We start from the raw sequence: 26,343 nt of genomic DNA, 5'->3' as shown, positions 1-26,343 counted from the left end.
TACGTGCAGCAGTTGTTAAGCATGGGATTGAAATCCTACACACACTCAGATGTTACCAGTAATGGTGGCTCTCCAAACCTTGTTTTTATTGTTCCCACTTCTATGGGTTTCTTGATGATCTTATTATGATAGTCCAACAGGATCAATTTCTTGGCATCTGTTGGTTGCCGATATGGTCAGGCAAATTGATGTTTCCACAGGACTTTCATCAGCACTTTGTGTAAGTATGGTAACTGGTTAGTGGCCTGGCCTGGTTTCTCGGGATTGAGTACTTGGGGTGGTAGTGGACTGGCAGGGGGCAGGCACTGGGGTCAAAGTCAGGCTCCCAAATCCCTCATATGGCAGCACTGAAGGCTTCTGCTTCCCTGGGGCTGCTGCCTCAGGGCCCACACTCCAATACCCCTGAAGCCCCTCCACAGAAAGCTTTCTGCAAGGGGTGACCTGAGTCAGACCACAGGGGATGCCCTAGGCAAAAGCAGCTCCACTGCACTAGGGAACTGGGACTTCCCAGCCCAGCTCTGACCTTTTATAAGGTGTGGGTGTGGGGGGTGGGGAAGAGAGCAGAGATTCTCAACTTCCACACTCTACAGAGTTCTCAAGGTGGGGAGGAGTGGGTGGGGCAAGAACTCCGCCCCTCTGCTAGTGCGACTTCCGAATTGGAGGGCTGCTGTAATACCCTCACTGTACTTCATTATTGGCACAAATGGTTGGTGTTTGTCCTTCGGGGTGATGTCAGTGAAGTGCATTTAAGGGAGGGGGTGCTGTTCAAGGTCACCAAGCTCATTCCTCCAAAGAAAGAGATCAGGACAACTGGAAATGGCCCCAGATGTTTAAGGCATTTGGAGTTAAGTGACTGGCCCAGGGTCACAGAGTTAGAAAGTGTCGGAGCTGAGGTGTGAACTCAGGTCCTACCACCTCAAGGGACAATGCTCTATCAGCTGCCCCACCTAGCTGCCCTGTGGTACCAATTGACCCAAGAACTGAAAGAAGGTAGCCAGAAGGGAGGATATGCCAAGGCACCGGTTCTCACACAGCCACAGTTCCTTCCCATAAGCATTCCTTAAACGAAAAAAAGAAAAAAAAAGAAAAAAAACTAATGTCAACATAAATGAAAAACATGGTGCAAATGCAGAATTTCCACGAATTTACTCCAAAACAGAAAATGCTTTGATTTAGCTTTCTGAGTCTGGTTAATTGATTTCTTTTAATATTTCTTTGACATGTTACTTCCCAAAATATTTGACATCATCTGCAATCTATATCTAGTTTATCTTTTATTAATGTTCTAAGGAAGCTTTACTTGCAAAAACACTAGCTCTCAATCTACAACCCACTTCCCCTCCCTGCCCCCGCCCCCCCTGCAAGGATGTTCTTTCTGTTTGTCTTTGGGTTTTGTATCACTAACATTTCTGACCTTGTGAAAAGTCATTAAATAATGCTGTTGCTATGTATGATGAAAAAAGCGGTTGCTCATTTATGCTGTGTGAGTGACAGGGACGAGTGGCAGGACTCAGTTATGGGGACTGAGCCTGTAGCTGATGCTCACTAGGGAAGTGTCCACACTCAGAGCCAGCTGACAGATTAAATCACAAACCGGCTTGCAGACAGTATTTCTAGATTGACCTCTACCTCTTACAATTCACAACACAGCTTCCATGCCACCTTAAATCAATGTCAGTCAGTTAATATTTATTAACTGTATACTCAGTGCCTGATACTCTGCTAAGTGTGCTAAGTGCTAGGAATTCACAAGAGTCAAAAGAGACCCTGCCCTCAAGGAGTTCTCAGTCTAATGAGAGAAACAATTAGCAAGCACATTTGTACAAATCAGCTAAATGGAGGCTACATAGGGAATAGTTAGGAGGGACAGCACTAGAATTAAGAGGGATTAGAAAAGGTTTAACGAGTATAAGATTTTTGGTTGGAAATTAAAGGAAGCTGTGGAAGGACGAGATGAGGAAGAGAGATGAGGAAGAGAGTATCCAGGCATGGAGGATATCTAGAGAAAATATCCTGCCCTGGCAGATGGAGTGTCTTGTTCTTGGAACAGAGAGACAAATGTTACTGGATCAAGAAGAATCTGTCAGGAATTAAGGTGTAAGAAGATTGGCAAAATGTGTGTGGGGGTGGGCGGGGGAGCTAAGTAATGAAGGGATTTGAAAGCCAGAGAATTTTCAGTGTTTACTAAGTAGAGAGTAATGACCTATGCTTATCAAAGTCATTTTAGTGACTTAATGGAGAATGGATTGGATTGAGAAGATTCTTGAGATCCTGAACTACTAGCAGCCTACTGCAGTAGGACTTCCATGAAGTGATGAGCATCAGAGGGAAAAAGCAATGTATACATTTTCCCAAGGTGAAATTGACAGGCTGTGACTACTGATTAGATAAGGGGGATGAGAAATAGTGAGGAATCAAAGAAGACACCTAGTTTGGCAGCAAAAGGCAAAACTTCTTAAACTGTGGGTAACTAAATGTGGAGGTCATGAAAAATTTGGCAACAATAAAAGGTTATATATATATATATATATATATATATATATATATATATATATATATATATATATATATATATATATATATATATATATATATATATATATATATATATATATATATATATATATATATATATATATATATATATATATATATATATATATATATATATATATATATATATATATATATATATATATATATATATATATATATATATATATATATATACACACATACATACACACACCTATATACCTGTATACTTATATACCTATATACCTATATACCTGAGGTCATGTAAAAATTTCTCAGGCAAAAAGGGGTCTCAAGTGGAAAAAGTTTAAGAAGCCCTGGAAAGATGATGCTCCCCTCTGCAGAAAAGGATAGTTAGGGTGCGAGTGTTTGAAGAAAATATAATGAATTTAGTTTTAGACATGCTGATTTTAAGATGTCTATTAGATATTCACTTTGAGCCATCTGAAAGTCAGCTGGAGAGGTGAGATTGGAGGTTGGCAAAGAGGTTAGGAAAGGACAGGTATATTTGAGGATAGAGATAATCATTAAATCCATGGGAGCTGATGAGATCATAATTTAGAGGAAGAAGAGAGCCCAAGACAGAACCCTTTTCAACACCAGTTCTGGCCTAGACAGGAGTCAAAAAAGGAAGAGTAAAAGATCAGAACTGGAAGTGAGTGATGCTCTGAAAACCTTCACCGTAGGAGAGGAGGGTGATCAATCATAATAAACACTGTAGAGAGGTCAAGAAGCATGAGGATTGCAAAAAGGCCCTTGAATTTGCCTATCAAGAAATCATTGCTAACTTTGCAGAGAACAATTTTAGTGGAATGATGAGGTCAAAAGCCAGATGATAAGAGGTTAATTAATAAGTGAGTGAGAGGAAAGGAAGTGGAGACACTTTCTATCTCAGAGGGTCTGGTCAAGGAGTTTAGCCAGAAAGAACTGAAGCCATACAGGATGATGGTGAGGAAAGAAGGACCATTTTTTCTTTCTTTGTTTTGTTGTTGATGTTGTCATTGGTTTGTTTGTTTTGCTTTTTGATGATGGGAAGCCATGGGTATGCTTGGAGGCAGTAGGGAAGAATCTCATAGACAGGGAGAAGTCGAAAATACATGAAAGAGTGGGTTTAAGTTCTTAGGTAATGTTTTTGTTTCTCTTTCATTCTGGAAGAGGACCAATGACATCAGGAAGGTGATGTCTTTACTTGTAAGTGAACTGGATTTAAGTGAGGAAAGGCTTTGCAAAGTCACCAGCCTCAATCTCTCCTGTGCAGCCATCTGGATCCAGTGGCAAGATGTAGATGAGGACCGCCGGAGATAGCTTGGGATAAAGTGGGAGATCTTGGCTTTTTTAAGCTAAGATCTTTCCCAGGTCTCATTTTGGCTGAGACAACATCCATTCAGTGATTGAGGTTAAGTAAGAAATGAAGCAAATGTCCTCTTTCACCTAGTCAAAAATAAATAAATAAATAAATCTGGAGGGGAAGACCTGGTGCAATGAATATAGTGCTGAGCCCAGAGTCAGGAAGACATGAATTTAAAGCTGGATTAAATTCAGATACTTATTAGTTCTGTGACTCTTGTCAAGTTACTTGACCCGTGTCTACGTCAATTTACTTATCTATAAAATAGAGATGTCAATAGTACCTAGCTCCACGGGTTATTGTTAGCATCAGATGACATAATGTTTGCAAAGCCCTGCACACAGTGTCTGGCACATAGTAGGTACTATAAAAAACTTTTGTTTCTTCCCCTTTTAAAAATGTTTTCTTTATTCCTCTGTTCCTTCCTCTAATGCTCCACCAAAATAATTAAATGGATTATGTGTTACGTTCTATATATTAAAATAGTACCAAGCCTTTTGGGACACCCTACACTTTAGAGTTCCTTTTGTACATATCATATACCCCCGTTAGAATAAGTTCCTCTAGAACAAGTCTTTGTATCCCTGTGCTTTGTACACAGCAGACACTTAATGACAATCTATGAATTGATTAATATTGCTCAACTCCAACCTTTTTTTTATTAGTCAAAGTGTGTGACTTGCAGCTTCTTATGCACAAAATTCCATTTTTTCCCTCTGTTCCTTTGCATAAGCTGTTCTCCATGTTTGGAATTCCTTCTTCCATTGCTTCAACATTGTAGAATCCCTAGCTTCTTTCATGACCTTCTACATGAACCTTCTCTGGCTGTCCTTAATTATTGGTCTTCTCCAGTTCCCATCAATATAATTTTATATTTCTCTTAAATATACTTTGCATTCACATATATGTGTACTTATTGTAGGCTCCCAACATCAAAGCAACTGCTGGAGTCGAGACTTTTCGAATTTTGTATGCCTAAAATCAAACACAGTGCTTGGTATATGATACCAATGCTTGGTATATGATACCAAATGCTTGGCAAAATGAAGATTGAATTTACTTCATTAGTGATAATCAATATTTTTTTCTTCAAAAAATGTAGCATTTAATCCAAGTCATCAAAGTTCCTAAAGAACTACCATCATATCCTACTGAACTCTGTTCGGATACAATTCACATGACTGTATCTATATATACATTTGCATATATGTGTACACAGACTTATATATATATGTGTGTGTGTGTGTGCGCGTGTTTGTGTGTGGATATGTATATATGTGTGTATGTATATATATGTATGTATGTATATAGATATACATATATATGACACATACACATGATGCAATATATTATATATATATGTCTACACATGCATATGTATATATATGTATTCATATAAACATGTGTGTCTGTCTATTTATCTATATTTCTATCGATCTCATCTATCTTATCTCTCCTCTTACCTTTATTTTTCCTCTAGTTTGGGGTGGGGTAGATGATTTAGGATGTTAGAACAGGCTTCCCCATAGCCAAGAGTCACCTAGAATTAAAATCATCTGACATCTCTCTTGCCCAGCATTAAAAAGACATGGCATAATTCAAGAATTAAATGATATAGGTCAGTTACATTGTGGATTGGTTTCTTTATCTCTATTATCACACTTACCAATGAGACTGGATTTAACTCCTTGGTTACAGTATCTCCAGATTAAATGCCAACTAATAATTGGAATGACTAAAGATTGGAGGACAGCAAATTGTAATGATATGGAAGAGAATCCCTAAAGTTACCAGAATCTCATAACTAGTCATAATCAGGATAGCCTAGCAATTTCTGAATATTGCATATAATAACAAGACAATTTCATTGTCAAAGCCAGCCACAGGATTCCATTGAGGAAGTAAAAGAATACAACCCCAGATAAAGAAAAATAAATAAATAAAAAGAATGTGTTTTTTGAAATGTACTCATGGCCAGAAAGTATCATGGGTCATTGAATTATGGATGATAGAAATTGACATTTGCTGTCTCATAGACATCATTGTTGTAAACCCAGAAAATGTAAGTCGACAATTGTGACATTGAGGTAAAATATATATATTTTTTATATTTGGATAACATTTTTTGATCTGTGAAAAAGGCTCAGAAGATATGAATTATAAAATTCTAGAAAGGATTTTAAAGATCAATAGTTCACTAAAATGTGATTTTCTTGAAAACAAGGTAGATTTAAATTTTACCTTTGTATATCTTAGTTTGTAGAGTATATGGCACATAATAGATCATAGAAATAGAGCCACTAGGAAACTTGCTGTTCAGTCCTTTCAGTCCTGTACAAATAGTTGTGAACTCATTTGGGGTTCTGTTATCAAAGATACTGAAGTGGTTGGCCATTTCCTTGTACACCTCATTATCAGATGAAGTTCATGTAAACAGGGTTAAGTGATTTGCCCCGGGGTGACACAGCTAGTAAGTATCTGAGGTCAGATTTGAACTCAGGAAGATGAGTCTTCCTGACTCCAGGCCTGGCACTCTCTCCATTGCAATACCTAGCTTACCTAACAGGGAGTTTAGAAGATATTAGGTCTGTGGTGGTTAAGCAACGTGCCCAGGTTCAAAGAAATAGTAAATATCTGAGACAGGACTATACTCAGGTTTCCCTCACATCAAGTTCAACCCTGTATCCATTCCACTACCTATTTGCTTCCAATAAATGTTTTTGTTTTTCTTATTCAACTGCTTCCCTTTTCACCTTAAGTGTGTTAATTTTGTTAAATGAAGAAAATTTTGCACTTCCATGTAATCATATTTTATCTTTTTAATTACCTCTGTCTCTTGTTTGGTTAATAATAAATACTTCTGCCCAGAGCTGTGAGAGTCATTTGATGTTTTTCTTCCCTTTAAAAACATATAATCTTTAATATTAAGGTTAGTTATCCATTTAGAATATATTTTGGAATATGTTGTAAGGTGTTCATTTGAGGCTAATTTCTGTCAAAATGCTTTCCAATTTTCCCAGAAATTTTATTTTTTATGAAAAAGGAGTTTTTCCCTTGGTAGATTATGTTTTCCTCTTACAAATGGGTTACTGAATTCTATTGTTTCTGATTCTCTATTGTTTAATATGTTCCATTATTCTATCTATAGACTTTTTTTGACCACTACCAGATGGTTCTTATAACTTCTGGTTCATACTATAGTTTGAGGCAAGAAGTACTGTTGCCCCTTAAACCCTACTTCTTTTCATAATTTTTATTGATATTTTAGGTATTTTTTCTTTATAAATTTTTAAAAATTATTGTATTGATTTATATTTCTTTAAGTAGCATTTTTCAATTGAATCTGTGAAATTCATTCCCTTTATTTACTTGTGTAAATTTATCCCCAGATATTTTATGCATTTCATAGTTAATTTGAATTGTTAACATGGTCAGTACAGTTAATTGAATCTTCTATTATTGATTATATTTTATTATTATCACATATAAATGCTGTTCATTTTTTGAGGGTTTATTCTTTAGTTTACAACTTTTCTGAAGCTAGCCTTTTTCTAATTAATATCTTTGCTTATTTCCTAGGATTATCTAAATGTACCATCTGCAAATAGTTTTATGTCCTTTTTATATCTCTTTAGTCTTTAATTATTTTCTCTTGTCTTATTTCTTTTGCTAGCATTTCCAGAATATCACATAAAAATGTGGAAAGTGCTTGGGCATTATTACTTCATTCTCATACTTTTTCTGAGAAAGGTTCAAAGTGTATCTCCCGTGCATATGATGCTTGCTTTTAATTTTAGATCAATGCTTTTTATGATATTAAAAAAGCAGTTAGGTGGCATGGTAGATAAAATGCCAGGCCTGGACTCAAGAAGGCTCATCTATTTTTTTAAGATTCAATATATAATAATAAATTCCCATTTTATGAAATCCTACACATTGTTTTCAAAGAAACACAGCTTTTCTGGCTTTTTCCTTCTAGGTTTATTTTTGTTCACTGCTGTTTACAGTTTTATTTTATTTTATTTTTCTCCCTCCCCCACCCTGCCCTAGAAAAGACTACAATTAAACCTGAATATATGTACACATACATACACACATATACATATCTCTAAAAATATACAGACATATATACACACATATGTGTATATATGTATATATCTCCATTATCTATCTATCTAAGACCATACTATACATAGTTCTATTTGTCAATTCTTTCTCTGAAGGTGGATAGTATCTTCCTCCATAGGTCCAAGTTTTTCCATGATTTTCTAAATTGACCAGTTTGTCATTTATTCTAAATTAAAAAAAAAAGATTTATTAGGAGAGAGGACTATACAGCCAGGAAAAAGATCACTATGGAAAACTGTCCCACTTGAGTAAATGAATACCTGGTTTTTGTATTGTGAGAAAACAATGGTGTTCTAGGGGACCCAGGGGCCCTCCTACTCAAGGGCCTAACCCAGAGAGCTTTGTGTGAACTTTTAAGACAGGCCTAGAGTCACTCAAGTTGGACCTTGGATTGTAAATACAGACAATAGAGGTTAAAACCACACCTACCTAAAAGCCTTTCCCTCAAGAGAGTCTGTCATCTGTCCTCTGACCTCAGCAAGTACTGCTCATGGACCACCCTCAAGTCCAGTAAACCCATAGCTTTGAATGATGCTAGCCAATTGGCTGTGAGCAGTGTGGAAGGGCCTCCTCTCCTCCAGAACACAGGAAGCTTGAGCTTTCTTGACCTGAGACTGCCACGCCTTGCTCTATCTCTCCTATCCTAGATACACAGGGCTGCTGAACTTTCTGGGCCATGTGTTCTCTTTTTACTAATACTTAATGTTATGGGCCCAGAGTGCCCCAGAAGTTCTCTGGGGTACATCAAAGAACCTTCTCCTTGAATAACTAAACCAAGGGACAGACACACCAAAAGAGATAAGTGGAACAGGATCAGACTGAGGTAGCTCCAGGACCCCCAACCTTCATCCCAGTCTCCTCCACCCCTGGGGAGATAATATTAGGTGTGGCTGCTGCCTTTGTGGCTTGAGGAGCAGAGAGATGGCTTGAGGCATCTGCAGCCACCCCTCACCTAACTCCCCCAGCCGCCACCAGTGGGGGATGTTCCTCTCTCAAAAAGGGAACTTTCCACAGTCAGAAGATAACCTCATCGGACCACCATCAGATCTCTATAAAAGTATCTGCCTGTCTCCTGCTTGAGGAGATTGGTATCTCAGAGCCATGCACAGAGTGCAGTGCCTTTCTCCCCATGAGAAGAAGTCCAAGGATTTCTCTCTTGGTTTCCCTTCCCCAGCCCCTACATAAACTACTATCTTATTCTAATTGCTTTTGTGTGCAAGAGGGTGTAATTCTTCAAAGAGGAATTCCTAAGGACCCCAAGCTCCTAACCCGTATCCCGAACCCCCTACCCCATTTTCCCCATGCCATTTAATATGCTTTAATAAATGCTTAATGCCCCAAACTGGTGCTATAGCCTCTAATTTATAAGTACCAATATATTAGAAATGCCACCTAAGTTCCCTAAAACTTGGGAAAGAAATAGGCACCCCCAAATAAGGGGAGGGAAGGCCAAGATAACTGGAAAGGGATCTTTGAATAATGAGGTATCTGTAGGACATGCAGCATCCATCCATATCCTGCATCTCATCTTGCAGACCTTGTCACTGCATATCAGCAAACCTGATATAACACCCATTCCAGAGGTAAGAGACAGAGTCGCCCCTCCCCCAGGGGAAGTTCTAGGATTCCTTGGGGATTGGGGTCCCTCATCCCACAGCATGACCCCCTCTTTTTTTCTGGGGAGAAAGGGGTGAAGTTCCTTCTTCTGTAGCTTCTTCAAGGCTGAAAAATAGGGCATAGAGATGTCCCTGTGGACTAAGGTGAGAGGGATTAAAAGGTTTTATGGGCAGTCCAAGTGTCACAGGGGCATGGCTCTGGCTCTAGGGAAGGCTTTAATGCTAGAAGGGACTAAAGAAGTGACAGTATTACAAGACCTGACTGGGAAGGTTTATAGTCTCAAGGAGGCCCAGAACCTCCTTTCCATGCTTCACAGAAAAATCCTTTGAGGACAATATTCCTCTTTCTTTCCAAATGGAAAACAGGAAATGCATGACTCTCTTTAACCTAAATAAATCCTCCTAGTCACCATACCCCCTCTCATCCAAATGTATTTGCAATGGGGAGGAATTCCAATTTCTTCTAAACCAAAAAGGAAGATGCCCAAATAATTGAGCTTTATCATAGCAGGCAAATGGCAAACCTAAGCATTGATGTACCTAGAGGTTTGGCATATTGAGTGACCACATATTGAGACTGAAAACAGTAAAATCTTACATATTTGCATTGTGCTCATATCTTCTACTGACTACTTGCTCTGATTATATCAATCTGATATAAAAGAAAAAGCACAGACATGATTATAACAGTCAAGATAAAGCTTCCTTAGCCCTGTTTGACTTCAGGTAAGAGTCACATGTGACAACCAGTTATGGAGTAATGATTAGATCTCCTTGAAGACATCTGGAATAGCTAGGCGGGAAGCATTTCCCATTCAGCAGCAACACAATGGGGAAATGAGCAAGAAAGATCAAGATCATCTCCCTGGATTTTCCCCAGATGCCTTCACCTGCAACAGCATGTGCCCTGAGTAACTTGGAATTCTCTGGAGTAGTGGATTACTGACTTAATGATCCATCAGGCACCTATACCTGAATTCAAAATTCAAAACCATATCGATTACATTCCCAAAATATTTTATCTTAAATAGCAAATTTCTACTCTCATGGAGTTGCAAGGAACAAAAAAACTTTACCAGGAGACATACACATGTAAGAAGTTTCTCATAACATCTTTCACTTTTTTTTTCCTTTTCTTTTTCTTGAGTTTACACTTATCCTAGTGTAAAGATCAATCATTAGAAATTAGTTTTATATAATAAGGAAACTTACAAATTCTCAATAATACCATTTCTTGGATAGGAATTTCATAATTAACATAGCCGACAAGAAAAACAGAAAGGAGTCTCATATCATTTAGATATTTTTAATTTTAACACACACACTGGAATTAAAAGTCACTTTAAAATTGACCAGTACCTTAGTTTGAAAGACTATAAGTATCCAATTAGATGTTCCAATTAAACTCAATTACTTTTTGGTTGTTCACAAATATTTTAATTGCAGTTAAGCACTTAAAGTGACAGTACACTTCTTTTTTTCCCCCTCAAGTTTCAAAACTTTACTTTCAAGTTCTCTGTTCACTATGTCAGTCACAACTTTCTTTCTACTTGCTTTTACCAATCAAAAAAACTTCTCTTGCCTTATTCTCTCTCTCACCCACCTCTATAGTCAGTATCAGGGAGGGAAGGAGGGAGAGAAAGATAGAGGAAAAAACATGGAAAATCTATGCAACTCCAAATAACTTAGTTAAGAGTAAAAATTACTACTTCAGCACATATGACATGGTCAGAGACCAACAGCTTCTTAAACCATCCATTCCATTTTTTAACAGTAACCAAATTATACACTATAAGTGTAGTACCTTGAAACAATATTAGGAATTTTTAAAACTTGAAACAAAACTAATTAATTATCAATCAGGTATTCTTAGTTTAGTTGAATTTGCTTTTGCTCTATACACAGAAAAGTTGGGGTTTAAAATGTACAGGCTTTTTTCCTCCCTTTTGCAGTAGCCCTTGCAAACAGAGGAATTTAAGATTTAATGCTGAAAAGGAGTGGCATGTACCACTGGAGTTAAATAATTCTTAATATTAATAGCACAAGGAAATGTTTAAGATTTTATACAATAATTCACCCTTCTAGTTGTCTTGCAGCTCAACTTTGTAAGATGTCAAGGGTTAATTTACAGATTCAAACTCTGAATCTACGAATTACAACCAAAAATTTCTGTAGATTTCAGTCATAATTAGGTTTGACAGACACATAAATGCACATAAAACACAAAAACAAACCAAGTGAGATATACTAAAGGTCACTTATTCCTGTCTAGCCCATACTGGGTATGATAGGGACTAATCAGGAGGCCTGTCTACCTTAATTCTCCTCTCTCTTGCAAACAGCCATTTGGTGTTACAATAGAAAATCATTTGTTTCTTTTCACCTAAGTCCATTTTTTTTTTCCTTATCAGGTATAAGGTTCCCATATAAATATTATCTATTGTTGTTGTTGCAATAATCATTGGTGTTTTGTAAGGAAATCTCCATTTTAAAGTACTATATAAATGTAGTTTATTTAAAGAAAAATAAGATGATCAGGATCCTATGAGAAAAACCTGGAAAGACTTACATGAGCTGATTCAAAGTGAAATGTACTGTATGAAAAATTACAGCAATATTGTAAGATAATTGGCTATGAATGACAGTTAATTTCAGCAATGCAATAATCCAAGACAACTCTGAAGGACTTCTGAAAAATGCAATCCATCTACAGATGACCTGAGAAAGACCTGATGGTTCCTGAATACAGATGGAAGTATATTTTGTTGTTGTTGTTACTTCCCTTTTCTAAAGATTTTTTTTGTCTGCTATGTTTTGTATGACTGCACATGTATAATGTATATTGAATTGCATAAGTTCTTAAGGGGGCAATAGGGAGGAAGGATGAGAATTTGGAACACAAAGTTTTAAAAATTGATGTTACAATTTGTTCTTACATGTAAGGTGGGGAAAAATTCTAAATAAATAAGCAAAGAAAACAAACAGCAAAAAAAAAAAAAAAGATTTATCTGCTGATGTGGAAGGTCTTTGAGTTCTCTAGTAATTTCATTTCCCAACACCTCCTCCCCTTATTTTTCCCTGTTCCTCACATTCTCACTTTCTTACTCTCTCCCTTCTGATGATGATTTCCTTGAGGACTCGATCTCAAAGCATCTCAGTCTCTTCCCACAATGGCCAATTCAGGATTCAGCAGACTAGATTTCTCCCTCAAGTGAATATTATATGATTAGAATGGGATCCAGTTAGATGGTGTTTTCTTTACCTCAGGACTACTGGATTATTGTATGGTCTCTTCCTCAACCCACCTCCCCAAGTATCTTGCCCCATTCCCTCTGTTCCTCAGTTTTCTGGCCTGGCCTTAACAGTTCAGAGCTTTGCCACACTGGTGCTACAGGGTTTTCAGATGTGGCACTAATTGTCTTTCCCACACCCCAGAAATATTCTGCTCCTGAAGGGCTGTCTGTATGTCATAGCCCAGTCAAATTTTTGTAGCCTGGAGCTGGGTCTCCATGGCACTGGAAACAGTGAGGATGAATCAGAGCGTGTAGGGGGGGAGTTTTTTATTGTAATTCAATATATTTAGTCCTTTGGGCAGCTAATGCAGCCTTGCTGCCAGTGGCATGGAAAGTGAGGGAAGGCTACTAAATGAGCTCAGTGAAGGCATCAATTCATTTTTAAATCATTTTTTTTTTCTTTTTAGAATCTGGGTGTCTGAGATCATGGAGACAGCTTGTATTGCTTGATTTTGCCATCCAATTTCTATTTTGGAGAGGTTTGAGAGGTTAAGAAGATCATAGAAAATGTTTCATCCTCTTTATTTCATTTGTATAACCTGTTGTTTATATCTGACAGCTGTATGTCATTATAATTTGTTTTCTTTGTATTATGTATTTTATCTGGCATATTTACAAACATTATTCTAGGAAGTAGTCCATAGGCTTCACCAAACTGACAAAGGGATCCATGACACAATGTCAAGGCCTTCTCCTTTAAGTTAATATCTTCGATGTTCAAAAGAGAAGTGGATTTAAAATTATACATGTATCATATGGTTTCCTTAATAGATTTTAGCTGCAAGTATAGAGCCTCAATTAAAACAAAAACAATATTGGTAAAAATTTAAGGCCTTCTCTTCAAGAAACTGTGACTCTAGAGGCCTTTACCAAAGACAGTAGTAATGTGGATTAATACGATTACCTCTTATTGACCATCCATGTGTTTTGTATCTATTTTGTTCAGTCCACCTTACCTTTTGCTACTAGGGTAGCTTTCCTGCAATTCTACCTTGGCTCCACTGGTCCCTACCTCTTTGACCTAGATTTAAGTTATTTAAATTCTCAGAAACTCAGTTTCTCCTTCTGTAAATGAGAGGATTGAACCAGACTGCTTGTAAGCTTCCTTTCAATTCAAAATCTTATAATACATGGTATATACATCACTGAGTTGTTGTGAAGATCAGATTCAATAATCATTTTGAGCAACTTTCAAACCTTCAAAACTTTCCTCCCCTCCCCTCCTCTCCTTTCCTTTCATTGGTATGAATGGAGGCCAACTAGTTACTGCTTTGCATCCAATTCAGATTTGCCTTTTGCACAAAGCTCATCTGCATGACTTTTAATTACACTTGATTCTATCTTATAAGTAGCAAAGTCATCCAATATTGGGAGAGACAGGGAATAAGCATTGACATACTACCTATAATGTGGCAGGCACTGTGTTAAGAGCTTTTTTACACATATTATTTCATTTGAACCTTGTAATTACCTTGGTAGGTAGGTGCTATAATTATCCCCATTTTGTATTTGAAGAAACTGAGGGTAAGTGACTTGCCCAGGGTCATAGAGCTAGTAAATTTTCAATCTGAAATTGAACTCAGTTATTCCTGACTCTACCCAAGTTCTCTATCTACTGTGCTATTTAGCTTCCCTTAAAGGGTAAAAGCTCAAACAAAAATAAATAATTATTTTTGTTAGTAAACTATTTAAAAATAAATAAAACTATTCTGGCAATAATTTCCCCTTGATTCATTCTGTGTTATACTTTTCTGTGTCCTCATTTCATCCTCATTTTTTTGTGTTTATTCCTGAAATATGTTATTGTCATCCTGACTCCTTTAGTGGCCTTATATTTTAATGTTAGATTTGGAAATGGAAAAGGTTATGAATGTTGTCTAAATTATGCACACTTCACACTCCACCTTTGTTTTTGGTCCTGACTCTTTGTGTTGTTGTTAATTTTAAGTTAAATAAAACTGGTTGACACCAGGATGCACCTCCATATCTCCATCATTCAGTAAATTCAATGCCCCATAACCAGAGCCATTAACACCAATTTTATCACAGAGGGCAAGTTTCAGAAAACATGTCGTAGAATTAGCTATTTAAAGATTAATATGGTTAGAGTGAAGCAGGGAGAAATCTTGTCATGCCATGGTAAAAACTCTGGTACATTATGAGGAGTAGAAACGAGAAAGCAATCTATCAAGTAACTTCTAATTTTGCTTAACTATCCTTTTTCTTCACTTTTTAAAAAATGATTTTAAACAATATTTTCTTTTTAAATTTTGAATTCTAGATTCTCTGCCTCCTTCCCTGCCCCATCCACTGAGAAGACAAGATACCAATTATACATGTGAAATTATGTGAAACATATTTCTGTAATCGACATATTGGGGGGAAAGGAAAGGACACAAGTGAGAATGAGAGAGATAGAGACAAGGAAGGAGGGAGGGAAGAAAGAAGGAAGGAAGGAAGGAAGGAAGGAAGGAAGGAAGGAAGGAAGGAAGGAAGGAAGGAAGGAAGTGTTAAGGGTTAAAATTCTAGCTAACCTGTCTAAAATATCTAATGAGTGGTCACCAATAAATTATAAGCTTTAGCAAGAGTTAGACTTTTAAGCATTTATTAAGGAGAATAAGAATTTGGTAAAGAGAGAGAAAGGCCTAGATTCCTATCTATTAAAGGGAGAGCACATTTCTAACTCTGCTCTCCACCAGAGTCCTCAGGAAAGAGAGTGAGAGTGAGCGCCAGTCTCTTCCTTCCTCCTCCCACTAGCCCGCATCACTTCCTGATGCCAAAGAAAAGACTCCTGGTCTTGCCCTTAAAGACCTTCGTTTCATGGGCGGAACTCTTCTACAGTAAGTCTCCAGCAGGTGGCATCATTCCAATCGTTACAGTTGGAAGGAAGGAAGGAAGGAAGGAAGGAAGGAAGGAAGGAAGGAAGGAAGGAAGGAAGGAAGGAAGGAAGGAAGGAAGGAAGGAAAAGAAACAAAGAAAGTTCAATTTACATTCAGAGTTCAGCTCTCTGTGGAAGTGAATAGCATTTTAGCATCATGAGTGCTTTAGAAAGGACTTGGATCACTTAATTGATAATCATTGCAACATTTTTGTTACTGCTCAAAAAGATCTCTTGTTCCTTCTGACTTCACTTTGCATGCATTCATATAGATCTTGTCATTTATTTTCCTGAAACCACACCCCCTTGTCATTTCTTATACCACAACAGTACCACATCACAATCATATGCTACTTGTTCATACATTCGCTAACTGATGAGCAACCCTTCAGTTCGTAATTATTTGGCACCATAAAAAGAGCTGTTAAAAGTATTTTTTTACATATAGATCCTTTTCCATTTCCTTTGATCTCTTCCAAGTAAATACCTAATAGTCGTACTGCTGGATTACATATTAGAGAGGACAGTGGACTTTTGAATATGATCAGGGATAATGTTCATGATGGTTAACTGAAATTAATTAAGATAATTTCACCAAAATTTAAGGATATAAAATAAATTGAATAAAAAGATGAGCATTCCTATATACAACAACAACATCAAATAGCAGGAAGAACTGGAAAGTAAAATTGCATTTGAAATAATTTCATAAACTATAAAAAAGGGAAGTGTTTCTAACAAGGTTCATCCAGGCATTATATGAATCCAATTATAAAATACTCTTAATAATTAAATAAAGAAGTAAATAGTTGAATAAATACAATGGTTAGATGGAAGTACTATAATTAAAAAGAAAATATTACCAAAGTAATTTATTTATTTAGTTTACATCAGTCAAACTCACCCAAAATAATATTTTATAAAACTAAAAAAGAAACAAAACACTAAGGAAATTCATATAGTGAAAGAAATAAAAACCTCAAGTTTATTACAGAAAAGATAAGTGGGAAGAAAGGCAGTCTTTCAGCACTAGATCTCAAGCTGTATTTCTCATTTTCCCAAAACTGCTCTGATTGGTTTTGATACCACCATTATCATCACTATGCATTGCCCCATATCAACATCAACATCTTCATAGAGATTGATTTATCCTTAGCATTCATACCTCATCAGTACTTTCACTTGCTTCTGGCCCACTTAAGAAATGTTAAAGGATGGTGCAAAATATTACTTTGTGGCTGTTCAGTCAAGTCAAACTCTTCATTACCCCATTTGGGGTTTTCTTGGCAAAGATGCTAGATCGGTTTGCTATTTCCTTCTGTGACTCATTTTACAGGTAAGGAAACCAAGGCAAACAGAGTTAAGTGACTTGCCCAGGGTCACACAGTTAGTAACTGTCTGCAGCAAAGGTTCAACTCAAGAATATGAGTCTTTCTGACTTTGGAACCAGCACCCTATCCACTGTACCACCTAGCTGCCACCCCAGCAATTTCCTAACATCCTGTTTTTCAGGATGTTAATGAAAAGCAATGACAGAAAAAAGACTCATATATTGCTTTTCATTAATGTCCTGAAAACTCCTTTCCCTTTCTTATACAGAGGGCTTGAATTTTCAGCCACATCTACTCCTTACCTTTTTATCAATTCATGTGGGTCTTCCTAGGTTTTCCTTAAACCATTTCCTTATAGCATAATAGTATTTCATCAAAATCTTATACCACAACTTGTTCTGTCATTCCCCAGTTGGTGGGTATGCCCTTGATTTCTAATTCTTTCCTACCACAGAAAGAGCTGCTATAAATATTTTTGTACAAATAGGTCTTTATCTCTTTGAATATAGACCCAGTAGCGATATTGCTGGGTCAAAAGGTATGCATGATTTTGGAATTCTTTGGGTGTAGTTCCAAATTCTTCTCAAGAATGGTTGAACTAATTCACAATTCCAATAGCATATTTTTTTCTACATCCCTTCCAACATTTATCATTTTCCTTTTCTGCTATTTTAGCTAATTATATAGGTGTAAGGTCTTATCTCAGAGTGGCTTTAATTTCCTTTTCTCTAATCAGCAGTGATTTTAGGCCATTTTTTTTTCATGTGACTATCAATAGCTTTGATTTCTTCTGAAAACTGCCTGATTATATCCTTAGACCATTTATCAACTGGAAAATATCTCTTATTCAACTTTTCTGAATCCAAACACTGTCCTCTCTCCCTTGATTTTACCAGGAGATACCAACATTTTCTGGGAGTAGGGGAGATTGAGGGTAGCATAAAATATATATAAGGAACCATGTAGTCATATTTGCTGTGTAAATATTATTTGATGTCTGTCTATCTATCTATCTATCTATCATCTATCTAGATATATTTGCATGTAAATAACTTTTTCTTTAAACCTTTTTATGTGTATAGTTGCTGTGCAATGAACACAATTTCATTTAGCAGTGGTACTGGATTTAGAGTATTTTTTTCTTTTGTGATAAAAATTTTCTCATTCTGTGGATTCCAATCATGTAACTACTGTTGTTCAGGAAATTACACTTTTTTAATGTTTTAAAAGACCTTAATCATAACTTGTCTTCTATGTTGAACACTGACCAAAAAAACTTTATGATTTTCCATGTGCCCCTTGTCCAATCTCTTTTTAATAAGAGCTAGACTTCAAAACTCCTTGTAAAATGTAAGCTTTTTGAAGCCAGTTGTAGTTTTGCTTTTGTTATGTGGGGACCAATTTTTAATTGGGGAGTGCTAGTTAAGCCACTCACCGCAATATTGGGGCAAGGAAGGAGACTGGCAGCCTCCCTCAAAACAGAACAAGATTTATTTTAACAAGAACAAACTTTAAAAAAAAAACACAAACAGAATCAGTAGGATCAAGAGAAAGGAAATAAAATGGGGAAAGGGAAATTATGATACCTGAAAAAATACCACCACCCAGGAATCAGCTGAAAATACACAGCAGAACGCCTGTCCCTTTCCAGCTTCCACCTAGAATGCCCAATTCTCCTCTCCCAAACCTAGAAACACCCCACACAGCCACAGCCAATGGGATGGCTGCTCTGACAGTCACATGACTGCCCTCACTAGGCTTCCAATCATTATAATTTTGCCAGGCCCATGTAGGCATCAGGAGTGGTGATGACAAGAGGTGCCAGCACCACAGCAATGGCTACAACCAGTGGGTGGAGCACCCTGTGGTTTGCAGAGCCCCAGGCCAGTGTGCTGAGGCATAAAAACCTCAAATAACAATTAATTCTTTACAGTTATTTTATATGTAGCATCCAGAACAGCATAGTGAACAAGTTCAATTGCGATTAAAAGACTTGACAACCTAAGAATGATTTCCTTATGATGAGACCAAATTACAGGAAAATGTAATAAAGCTAGTCCCTTATATAGGCCTCACCGAGTCAGTGAAGACAGTTTACCCAAACGTCAGGTGGTAGCTCTGCTAACAAAGCAAAATTTGTTTCTTCTCTGAAGGGATTCCAAACTACTGGGTGGGCCTATGAGTCTGCATAAATTTAAGACACTGTGGAGGGTGACATTCCTCAGAGAGAGGATGATTCTCTTAATTATTTACTAGTGAACATGGATCATTTTTGGATTTTCTAAATTTTCTATGAGTAGCATAAGAGCTATTAAATACAGATAAATTCAGCTTTTCTATGAATGCTCTTGCCTTATCTGGAGATTATTTAACACCCATTTGGTAAGACCTTATATAATATGAAGCCCAAGGTTTTCCAGAGAATGTTGTTGATAAGGATATAATATATTAAAGACAAAGTGGTTTGGGTATAGTTGATAATACTGAATCCATTCTACTTGAGCCCAAATCTTGGGGTAATGGGCCACAAAAAAATAAAATTAAAATGATAATAATAAAAACACAAGCATTTCAATGTTTGCAAAATACTTCTCCTACATCATCTGACTCTCACGACCAGATAGAAGGCAAGAACTATCATTATCCCCATTTTACAGATGAAGAAACTGAGCATAAGTGACTCTCCCAACTTTACAAATCTAATAAGTGGCTGAGTCAGGATTCAGTCAGTTATTTTGTAATGCAAGTCTATTGTATTATACTTAATTTAATTCGAGACAGCAGCATTTTGGTTGTGCCTCTTCTATTTTCTGAGTTGTTAGAAATTTCCAAATCATTTTTGAATGCTGTTCAATTTACTTAGGATGGAATTCAAAGCCCTCCTTCATCTGCACCTGACCCATCTTTTAGCCTAATTTTACACTACTCACTTATTTACTAAATTAATTATATTTCTATGCTCCAGCTAATTGTATTATTATCCCCAAGTGAACTGTGCCATTTTTGATATCTATTTTTTAACTCATGTAATTTCTTCCTGGGATGCTTTTCAATCCCCACTTCCACCACAGACATTTCCAAATAGCAAGGCTTGTCAATCCTTTACCCACTCTTCATTATGAACCCCTTGTTCATCTCAGCTAAGAGAAGCATTTCACTCTTTTAATCCCCCATAGCACTTTGTTGAGAGATTAAAGAGTTATATAAACTTGAGCAAGCATCTTGAATACTGTGACCCAGTTTCCTCATCTCTAAAATGGGGGAAATGATTCATATAGTCCTACCCTTCTAGAGTTGCTGTGGTCTTAATGAGGTAATGAATGTAAAGTGTTTGGTAGAGTTTAAAATGCAAGAGATTATTATTTTCTTGTAGCCAATGCATGTAAAATCACATTTTGTTTGAATTATAGTTCCTCATGTAAATGTACATTTTCATTCAGAGAGACTGGTAACTGTACCTTTTATAGCACAATTGCTATAAATAATAAATTCTAGTATGTTAATACACACAAGTATATGGTCACACAGCTAGTAAGTGTCTGGAGCATAGGCTGAACTCAGGAATATAAGTCTTTTTGACTTTAGAACCAGCACTCTATGAGCCAATTCAAAGCAAAAAATGCCTAATGAGATGAAAAATCTCTCTCTTTCTCTCTCCCCCCCCTCCTCCTCTTTTTTCAATATCAAATACTGAAGAATTATATATATTATATATATTACATATATAATATATATAAAATATCAGCTGAAATCTAATAAGTATGGTTTACCTATGCAAGTAAGACTAACAAGAAATCCTGAATTCAAAGTAATTTTAGAAAGAACAGCTTTGGACAATAACCATTTGTATTCAAAGAGGCAATACAATTTCTAGGAGAATAAGATATAGTAAAATAACATAGAGAATGAAAATGTGTGATACAAATGAAAAGAAAAATAACAATAGATGTGTCCAGCAATGCCCAGAAAAAAAAGTCCAATAAATATCAAACAATAAAAACCTTTGCCCTCAGAGAGGGGCAAGGTGAGGGAAATTTGACCTCAAAGATATAACTTGGCTTTGCTAGAATGGGACTTGGGACTGGAAGATAGCTATATAAAGGTTTCCATTATATATTATGAATATCTAATTTTCATTAGGAAATTCAGGAAGCATAGGTGATAAGCCTGTTGAATGAAAAAAATGATTGAATAAATGGATGGATAAAATAATTTATTAGTTTCTTATACTGTTTCATTCAAAGGCCTTCCTAATATGATTTCTTATACTTCTCAATAGTTGTTCTTAGTTCCAATCTTTTTTTGCTTGTTCCATGAACAAGAAAATCCATCTGTACTCATTCATGGAGATGTCCTCAACAATCTTGTCTAGTTTTAATATTCTATGATCACTGATTTGTTCAATTCTATTGATGAAAGTTAGGTAAAGTACTCTTATATGTGAATGAATAATAGTGATGTTAGTAACTAACACTATGGCTTTGGAGTCAGGAATGTCTGGGTTCAAATCCTGAAGCCTCTGAGACATACTGGTCTTGTGATCCTGGAAAGCCACATACACAACCTAAAAATTTCCAAGGAATCTGTAAAACCCCGAAGTTACAATATGTGTCTCATTTGCATTAGTGGAATTGCTTCATTTGATCATGAATTTAGACTTAGGAGTGATAGAAGAGACTATTTTGTACAGAGGTGTCAAATATGCATAGTCTATAGCATCTCCTGGGGAGGGGGTGGGGTAACCAGGTGTGAGATTTAAAATTGGATATTAGATCATAAATCTCCCCTACTTAACCTTTCCCTTAATTTATCTCCCAAACTAGTAAATGGAAGAAGCTTTTGGTTTTTTAGATAGACCTTTTATTTATTGTTATGGTAGTCACAAGGTGATGTTGATTAGAAGGATAGGAAAGTAGAAACACAATACAAATCGTCTTAAGTCTAAGCTTAGTCTATGTTCCTTATAAAAACTCACCAAACCGAAAAGGCCACCTTTGGAGAGAGACCGTCTGTGCCGCGCCGTCAGGAGTCCCGCCAAGCAGGCAAAAGCCCCACTTCCCTTCTCTCCACCCCGGAAGTCGAGTCCCCGTAGGCAGTCTCACGTGCGCAGCAGCAGGGGGACTGTTCGTCTCCTCCCCAAAAGGGTGGTCCTTCAAAAACTGGAGTCTTTCAGTTATCCTAACCAACTGGTAAAAACTTTCATATTTTTTTACCACATTTGCCCCCTTTGCTTCCTCAAGAAATGGAATGTTTCCTTGATGGAACAGTAAAAAGAATATAATAACTATTGCTAACTAATAATATGTGAACAACAATATAGAAAAGGAAGAGAGGAAAGTTTTGTCCAGAGGGGCGATTTTTTTTTTTTGTCCTCATGAACCGACGCTTTGACATTAGTCTTGCAAAGGGAGAGCCTCTGCAGAGAGTACATGTTACAGATAGTATATATTATAACAGAAAGGAGATAGTAAAAGCTAATAAAGCAAAACAGTTCATATAAAGTCTCTGAGTTCTCGTCTTCTTGAAGTGGTAAGATGTCATCAGGAGGAAGCTGGATTCTGGTCTGGAAAACTGGATTCTGGACTCTGGACTCTGGTCTGGAAAGTTGGATTATCTTCTTTAACTGTTTGAATTGCTGTTTTTTTTACTAAACCTTAGCATAGCATTGTCAATGATCAAATTAATAAATTCCATTACATTCCCTCCTTTATATCCTTAGACTTCTAATAGAGGGTTGAGGTAGTTATGCAATCTGTAACACTTTTTACCACCATGTGTCTGGATCAAAGCCAAATTTAGTATGTGTTCATGACACCTGAAAATGTTATGGAAAGGTTATCATACCATATCTCATGGTTCCGAGACAGCCAGTGATTGTGCTAGGCCACAGGTGAGTTCAACTGAGTGAGATAAAAAGATAATTAAGTTCAGTTAAATTAGGTTAAATTAGGAGGGAGAGAGGATGAATACTGGACTGTGCCTAGTAATTGTGCTCTACATAGTCACCATCATAAGCAAACCATGGACTTACATATACCTGTCTCTCCTTTTGTTGTACATATATTCTCTCCAGGGCCTGCATCAGAGTTCACAACAAGTTAGTCTCTGAAATGATGTTTCCATACTTCCAAAATCTCATTAATTTCACCAAAGACAGTATGATGGTAAAAATTCGTGCTATGCTGCATAACTGAGAATATATTAGTGATATATACAATAATTCCAAACCATACCCAGAGTATAATGACATATAAATAATAAATGAATGTAAATAGCTGATTACATTAGACATTATTACATAATCTTCTTTTAGACATTATCACATAATCTTCTTTTAGCAAGTAAACCATATCATCTTATACATGAATTCTCTAGTATAACAGTAGCAGATACTTAAAGTGGTGATTAATTTATCAAAAAGAAATAAGATTTCAATATTCAATGTTTTCAGTGAGGTATCAAGCAATAGGGTTCAATAACCCTTTCTGGTCTTTTTTAGTTAAACAGAACAATATACAAGAGAAAGGAGATAAAACAAAACTCATTAGAACTCATGGTTCTCTCAAAAAGAAAGAGTAAAAAAAAAGAATTCTGGTAGCTTCTGAGGCCTGATGGCCTCACCGACAGCATATACTTAAAATGTCTCTGAATAATCACTTAGTTTACAAAATTTAGTTTTAAAGAAAAGCAAAAGAAACAAAAGTCAAAAAAAAAACCAAAGCAAAACCAAAAATAAAAAATAAAAAGCAAAAGATTCGCTAAGCACCCTTTTGTGCTCTTAAAGAACTTAAAGGTGTGGTGAATTCCAGGTCTTTTCAGTGCCTTTCAAAAGTCAAAACAAAAACAAAAAAAACAAAAATTAATAAAAAAAAATAGTTGAGGTGGGCCAGAAAACTAGGCCATGTGCTTTAGTGGTTTGCCTGTAGAAGGAAATGCTTGTTAAATTATAAGGTATTTAAGCTGCTAGAGTTTGGGGTATGCTACATTGTTTTAACTGGTTCCCCAATTCTCTGCATGCCAAAGTGGCAGGGGTTTCTGAATTGTCATTGATCTTTCTAATGCTGTCATAATGTTCTTTATGGTAGAAAATGTGGAGTTCTCTAGCATCAGTTTTGTCTGTGCCACTGATTTTCAATAAAGGCCGATTTAACTGATGAACCATCACATTCAGCTGATGCTGCTTAGCAAATGCTACAATCGTATCATTTCCTCCCCACTTTCCAAATTTCTTTAATTTGTCAACATATTCTTCAAAAGGGGAGTCATTTACTCTAAAAGACTCAAACTCTTGTCTATGGTTAATCATATAAGAAGCAGCTTCTTGTCTATGTCTGAGATGATTTCTACAGTGACCTTCTAGCTGGTCTGCTAAAGCCCTAAAAAGGCAATTTCCATCTTCTGTTACTTTACGAAGACTGAGTCCCAAAGCATTTAACTGATCAGTGGGATTATCAAATGGGAACTGTCTATTTCCTCTGAACTCTCTTTGCTCTTTAACAGTTGCTATCGTTAGGGTTTTTACCTCTTTAGCGTCTACCTCAGGTCTATCTGAAATCTCTTCACCTATGAATGGTGCAGGCTTTATATGAGAGCAATGAATCCATGAGTCTTTTTCACCAATTTTAATGGCAGTAGGAGTTGTCAATAATACCTGAAAAGGTCCTTCCCAGGCAGGTTGGGTTCCAATGGTTCTCTGAAAATTCTTTACATATATTTTATCTCCTGGGTTGAGGTTGTGCAATGAAAAGTCTAATGGGCCTGCCTGGACCACAGCTCCTGCCTCATGGAGTTCACGTAGCCTAAACGTAAATGAAAAATATTAGCAATATAGCATATTAACATGTTTTCTGAGTCAATATGGGACCCTTAGGATCCTTAGGTACAGTTGAGTGGACCCTGACTTTGACTACACTAATCTAGTCCACTTTCTTCTGAATCCCCAAGTTCAAAGACTTGTCCTAGGTAATATAGATAAAAGTAAGGGACGGGATTTGAATTCAGGTAATTTGACTTCAGAAGCAATGCTCTTTCCCCTGCACCATGATGTTGTACAAGGCAATTTCTTTACTTAAATTATAATTCCAGACCAAAATATTGTATATAATATAGATTTCTTTTCTGGAACTATAATTTCATTGCTACAGTGAACTTCCATTGTGAAAGCATGACTTTTACCAATCTTAAACAGGTTTATGAGTCATCAGTATTCAAATTCTTTTTTTAGGAATATTCTTCTGGAGGGGTGATATTTCATTCCTGATTAGAAGATATAATCATCTTTAACTGGTGAAAATGGGATGTCAGCTAATAAGAAATGAGATGTAGGGGTAGGCATCAGTAATCTGCAAAAAGATTACATAGAAAAGACTTGAATGAAATAATTGGCATAAAAAAGGGCTGATCAAAATAGATTATTCGAAAAGGAGTCCAGCTGGTCAGTCAACAAGGGTGAGAGAAAACAGAGCCTAGCTTGATTGTCTGCTGTTAGTCTGGGTGGCGTAAGGTTGCTTTCTAGCTATACTATCTAAAATATCTAATGAGTGGTAGCCAATAAATTAGAAGCTTTAGCAAGAGTTTAGACTTTTAAGCATTTATTAAGGAGAATAAGAATTTGGTGAAGAGAAAGAGGCCTAGATTCCTACATCTATCTATCCCAGGGAGCCAGCATTTCTGCTCCACTCTCCACCAGAGTCTTGGCAAAAAAAAGCAAGAAAGCAAGCCTTGCTCCTTCTTTGTTGCACAAGCCTCCTGTGAAACTGGGAACATCCCATCCACAGGCACACACAACTCCAAGCTAATTGGCTGGTAGCTTTGATAGACAGTATCCATGAGCAATCGTCACTTCCTGACGCCAAGGAACTAACTTCCCAACCACATGGTTTTCCCTCAGACACCTTCTCCTCATGGTGGAGCTTTCCTACAGTAACTCTCCAGCAGGTGGCATCACTCCAATTATTACAGTGGTGGGGGAGGTGCTGAAGTCAGCTCAAGCTGCCTTGAAAAACAATAGCTAATTGTTCAGTTTTCAATGTCAGGATTTATGTCATGGTTTTCCATAAATGCTAAAATCAGGCTTTATTTATTGTTTCACTGAATGCTTAGACCTTAGAAAGTGATGAAGGGAAAACATCAGCCATATATTAAATGTAAAAGCATGTTCTGCATACATTTTTTGAAAGTTAATTGTTAAACATTTTTCAGCAAAGCCTTAGTT

General features: G+C 36.6%; 1 protein-coding gene across 1 annotated transcript in view; it reads right to left on the bottom strand.

The window, feature by feature from the left end:
• LOC122738186 (bromodomain-containing protein 2-like) overlaps positions 1-26,343 on the bottom strand; it is an 87,017-nt gene that overhangs the window by 1,822 nt on the left and 58,852 nt on the right. The window contains 2 exon segments of the mRNA XM_043980254.1: positions 2-300; positions 302-441. Of these exon segments, the coding sequence (XP_043836189.1) occupies positions 2-300; positions 302-441 (439 nt within the window).

The sequence above is a fragment of the Dromiciops gliroides genome, chromosome 2, assembly GCF_019393635.1.
Source record: "Dromiciops gliroides isolate mDroGli1 chromosome 2, mDroGli1.pri, whole genome shotgun sequence".
NCBI classification, from domain to species: Eukaryota; Metazoa; Chordata; class Mammalia; order Microbiotheria; family Microbiotheriidae; genus Dromiciops; species Dromiciops gliroides.
Note: the sequence above shows the minus strand (reverse complement) of the source record. Positions and strands in the feature narration are given on the sequence as shown.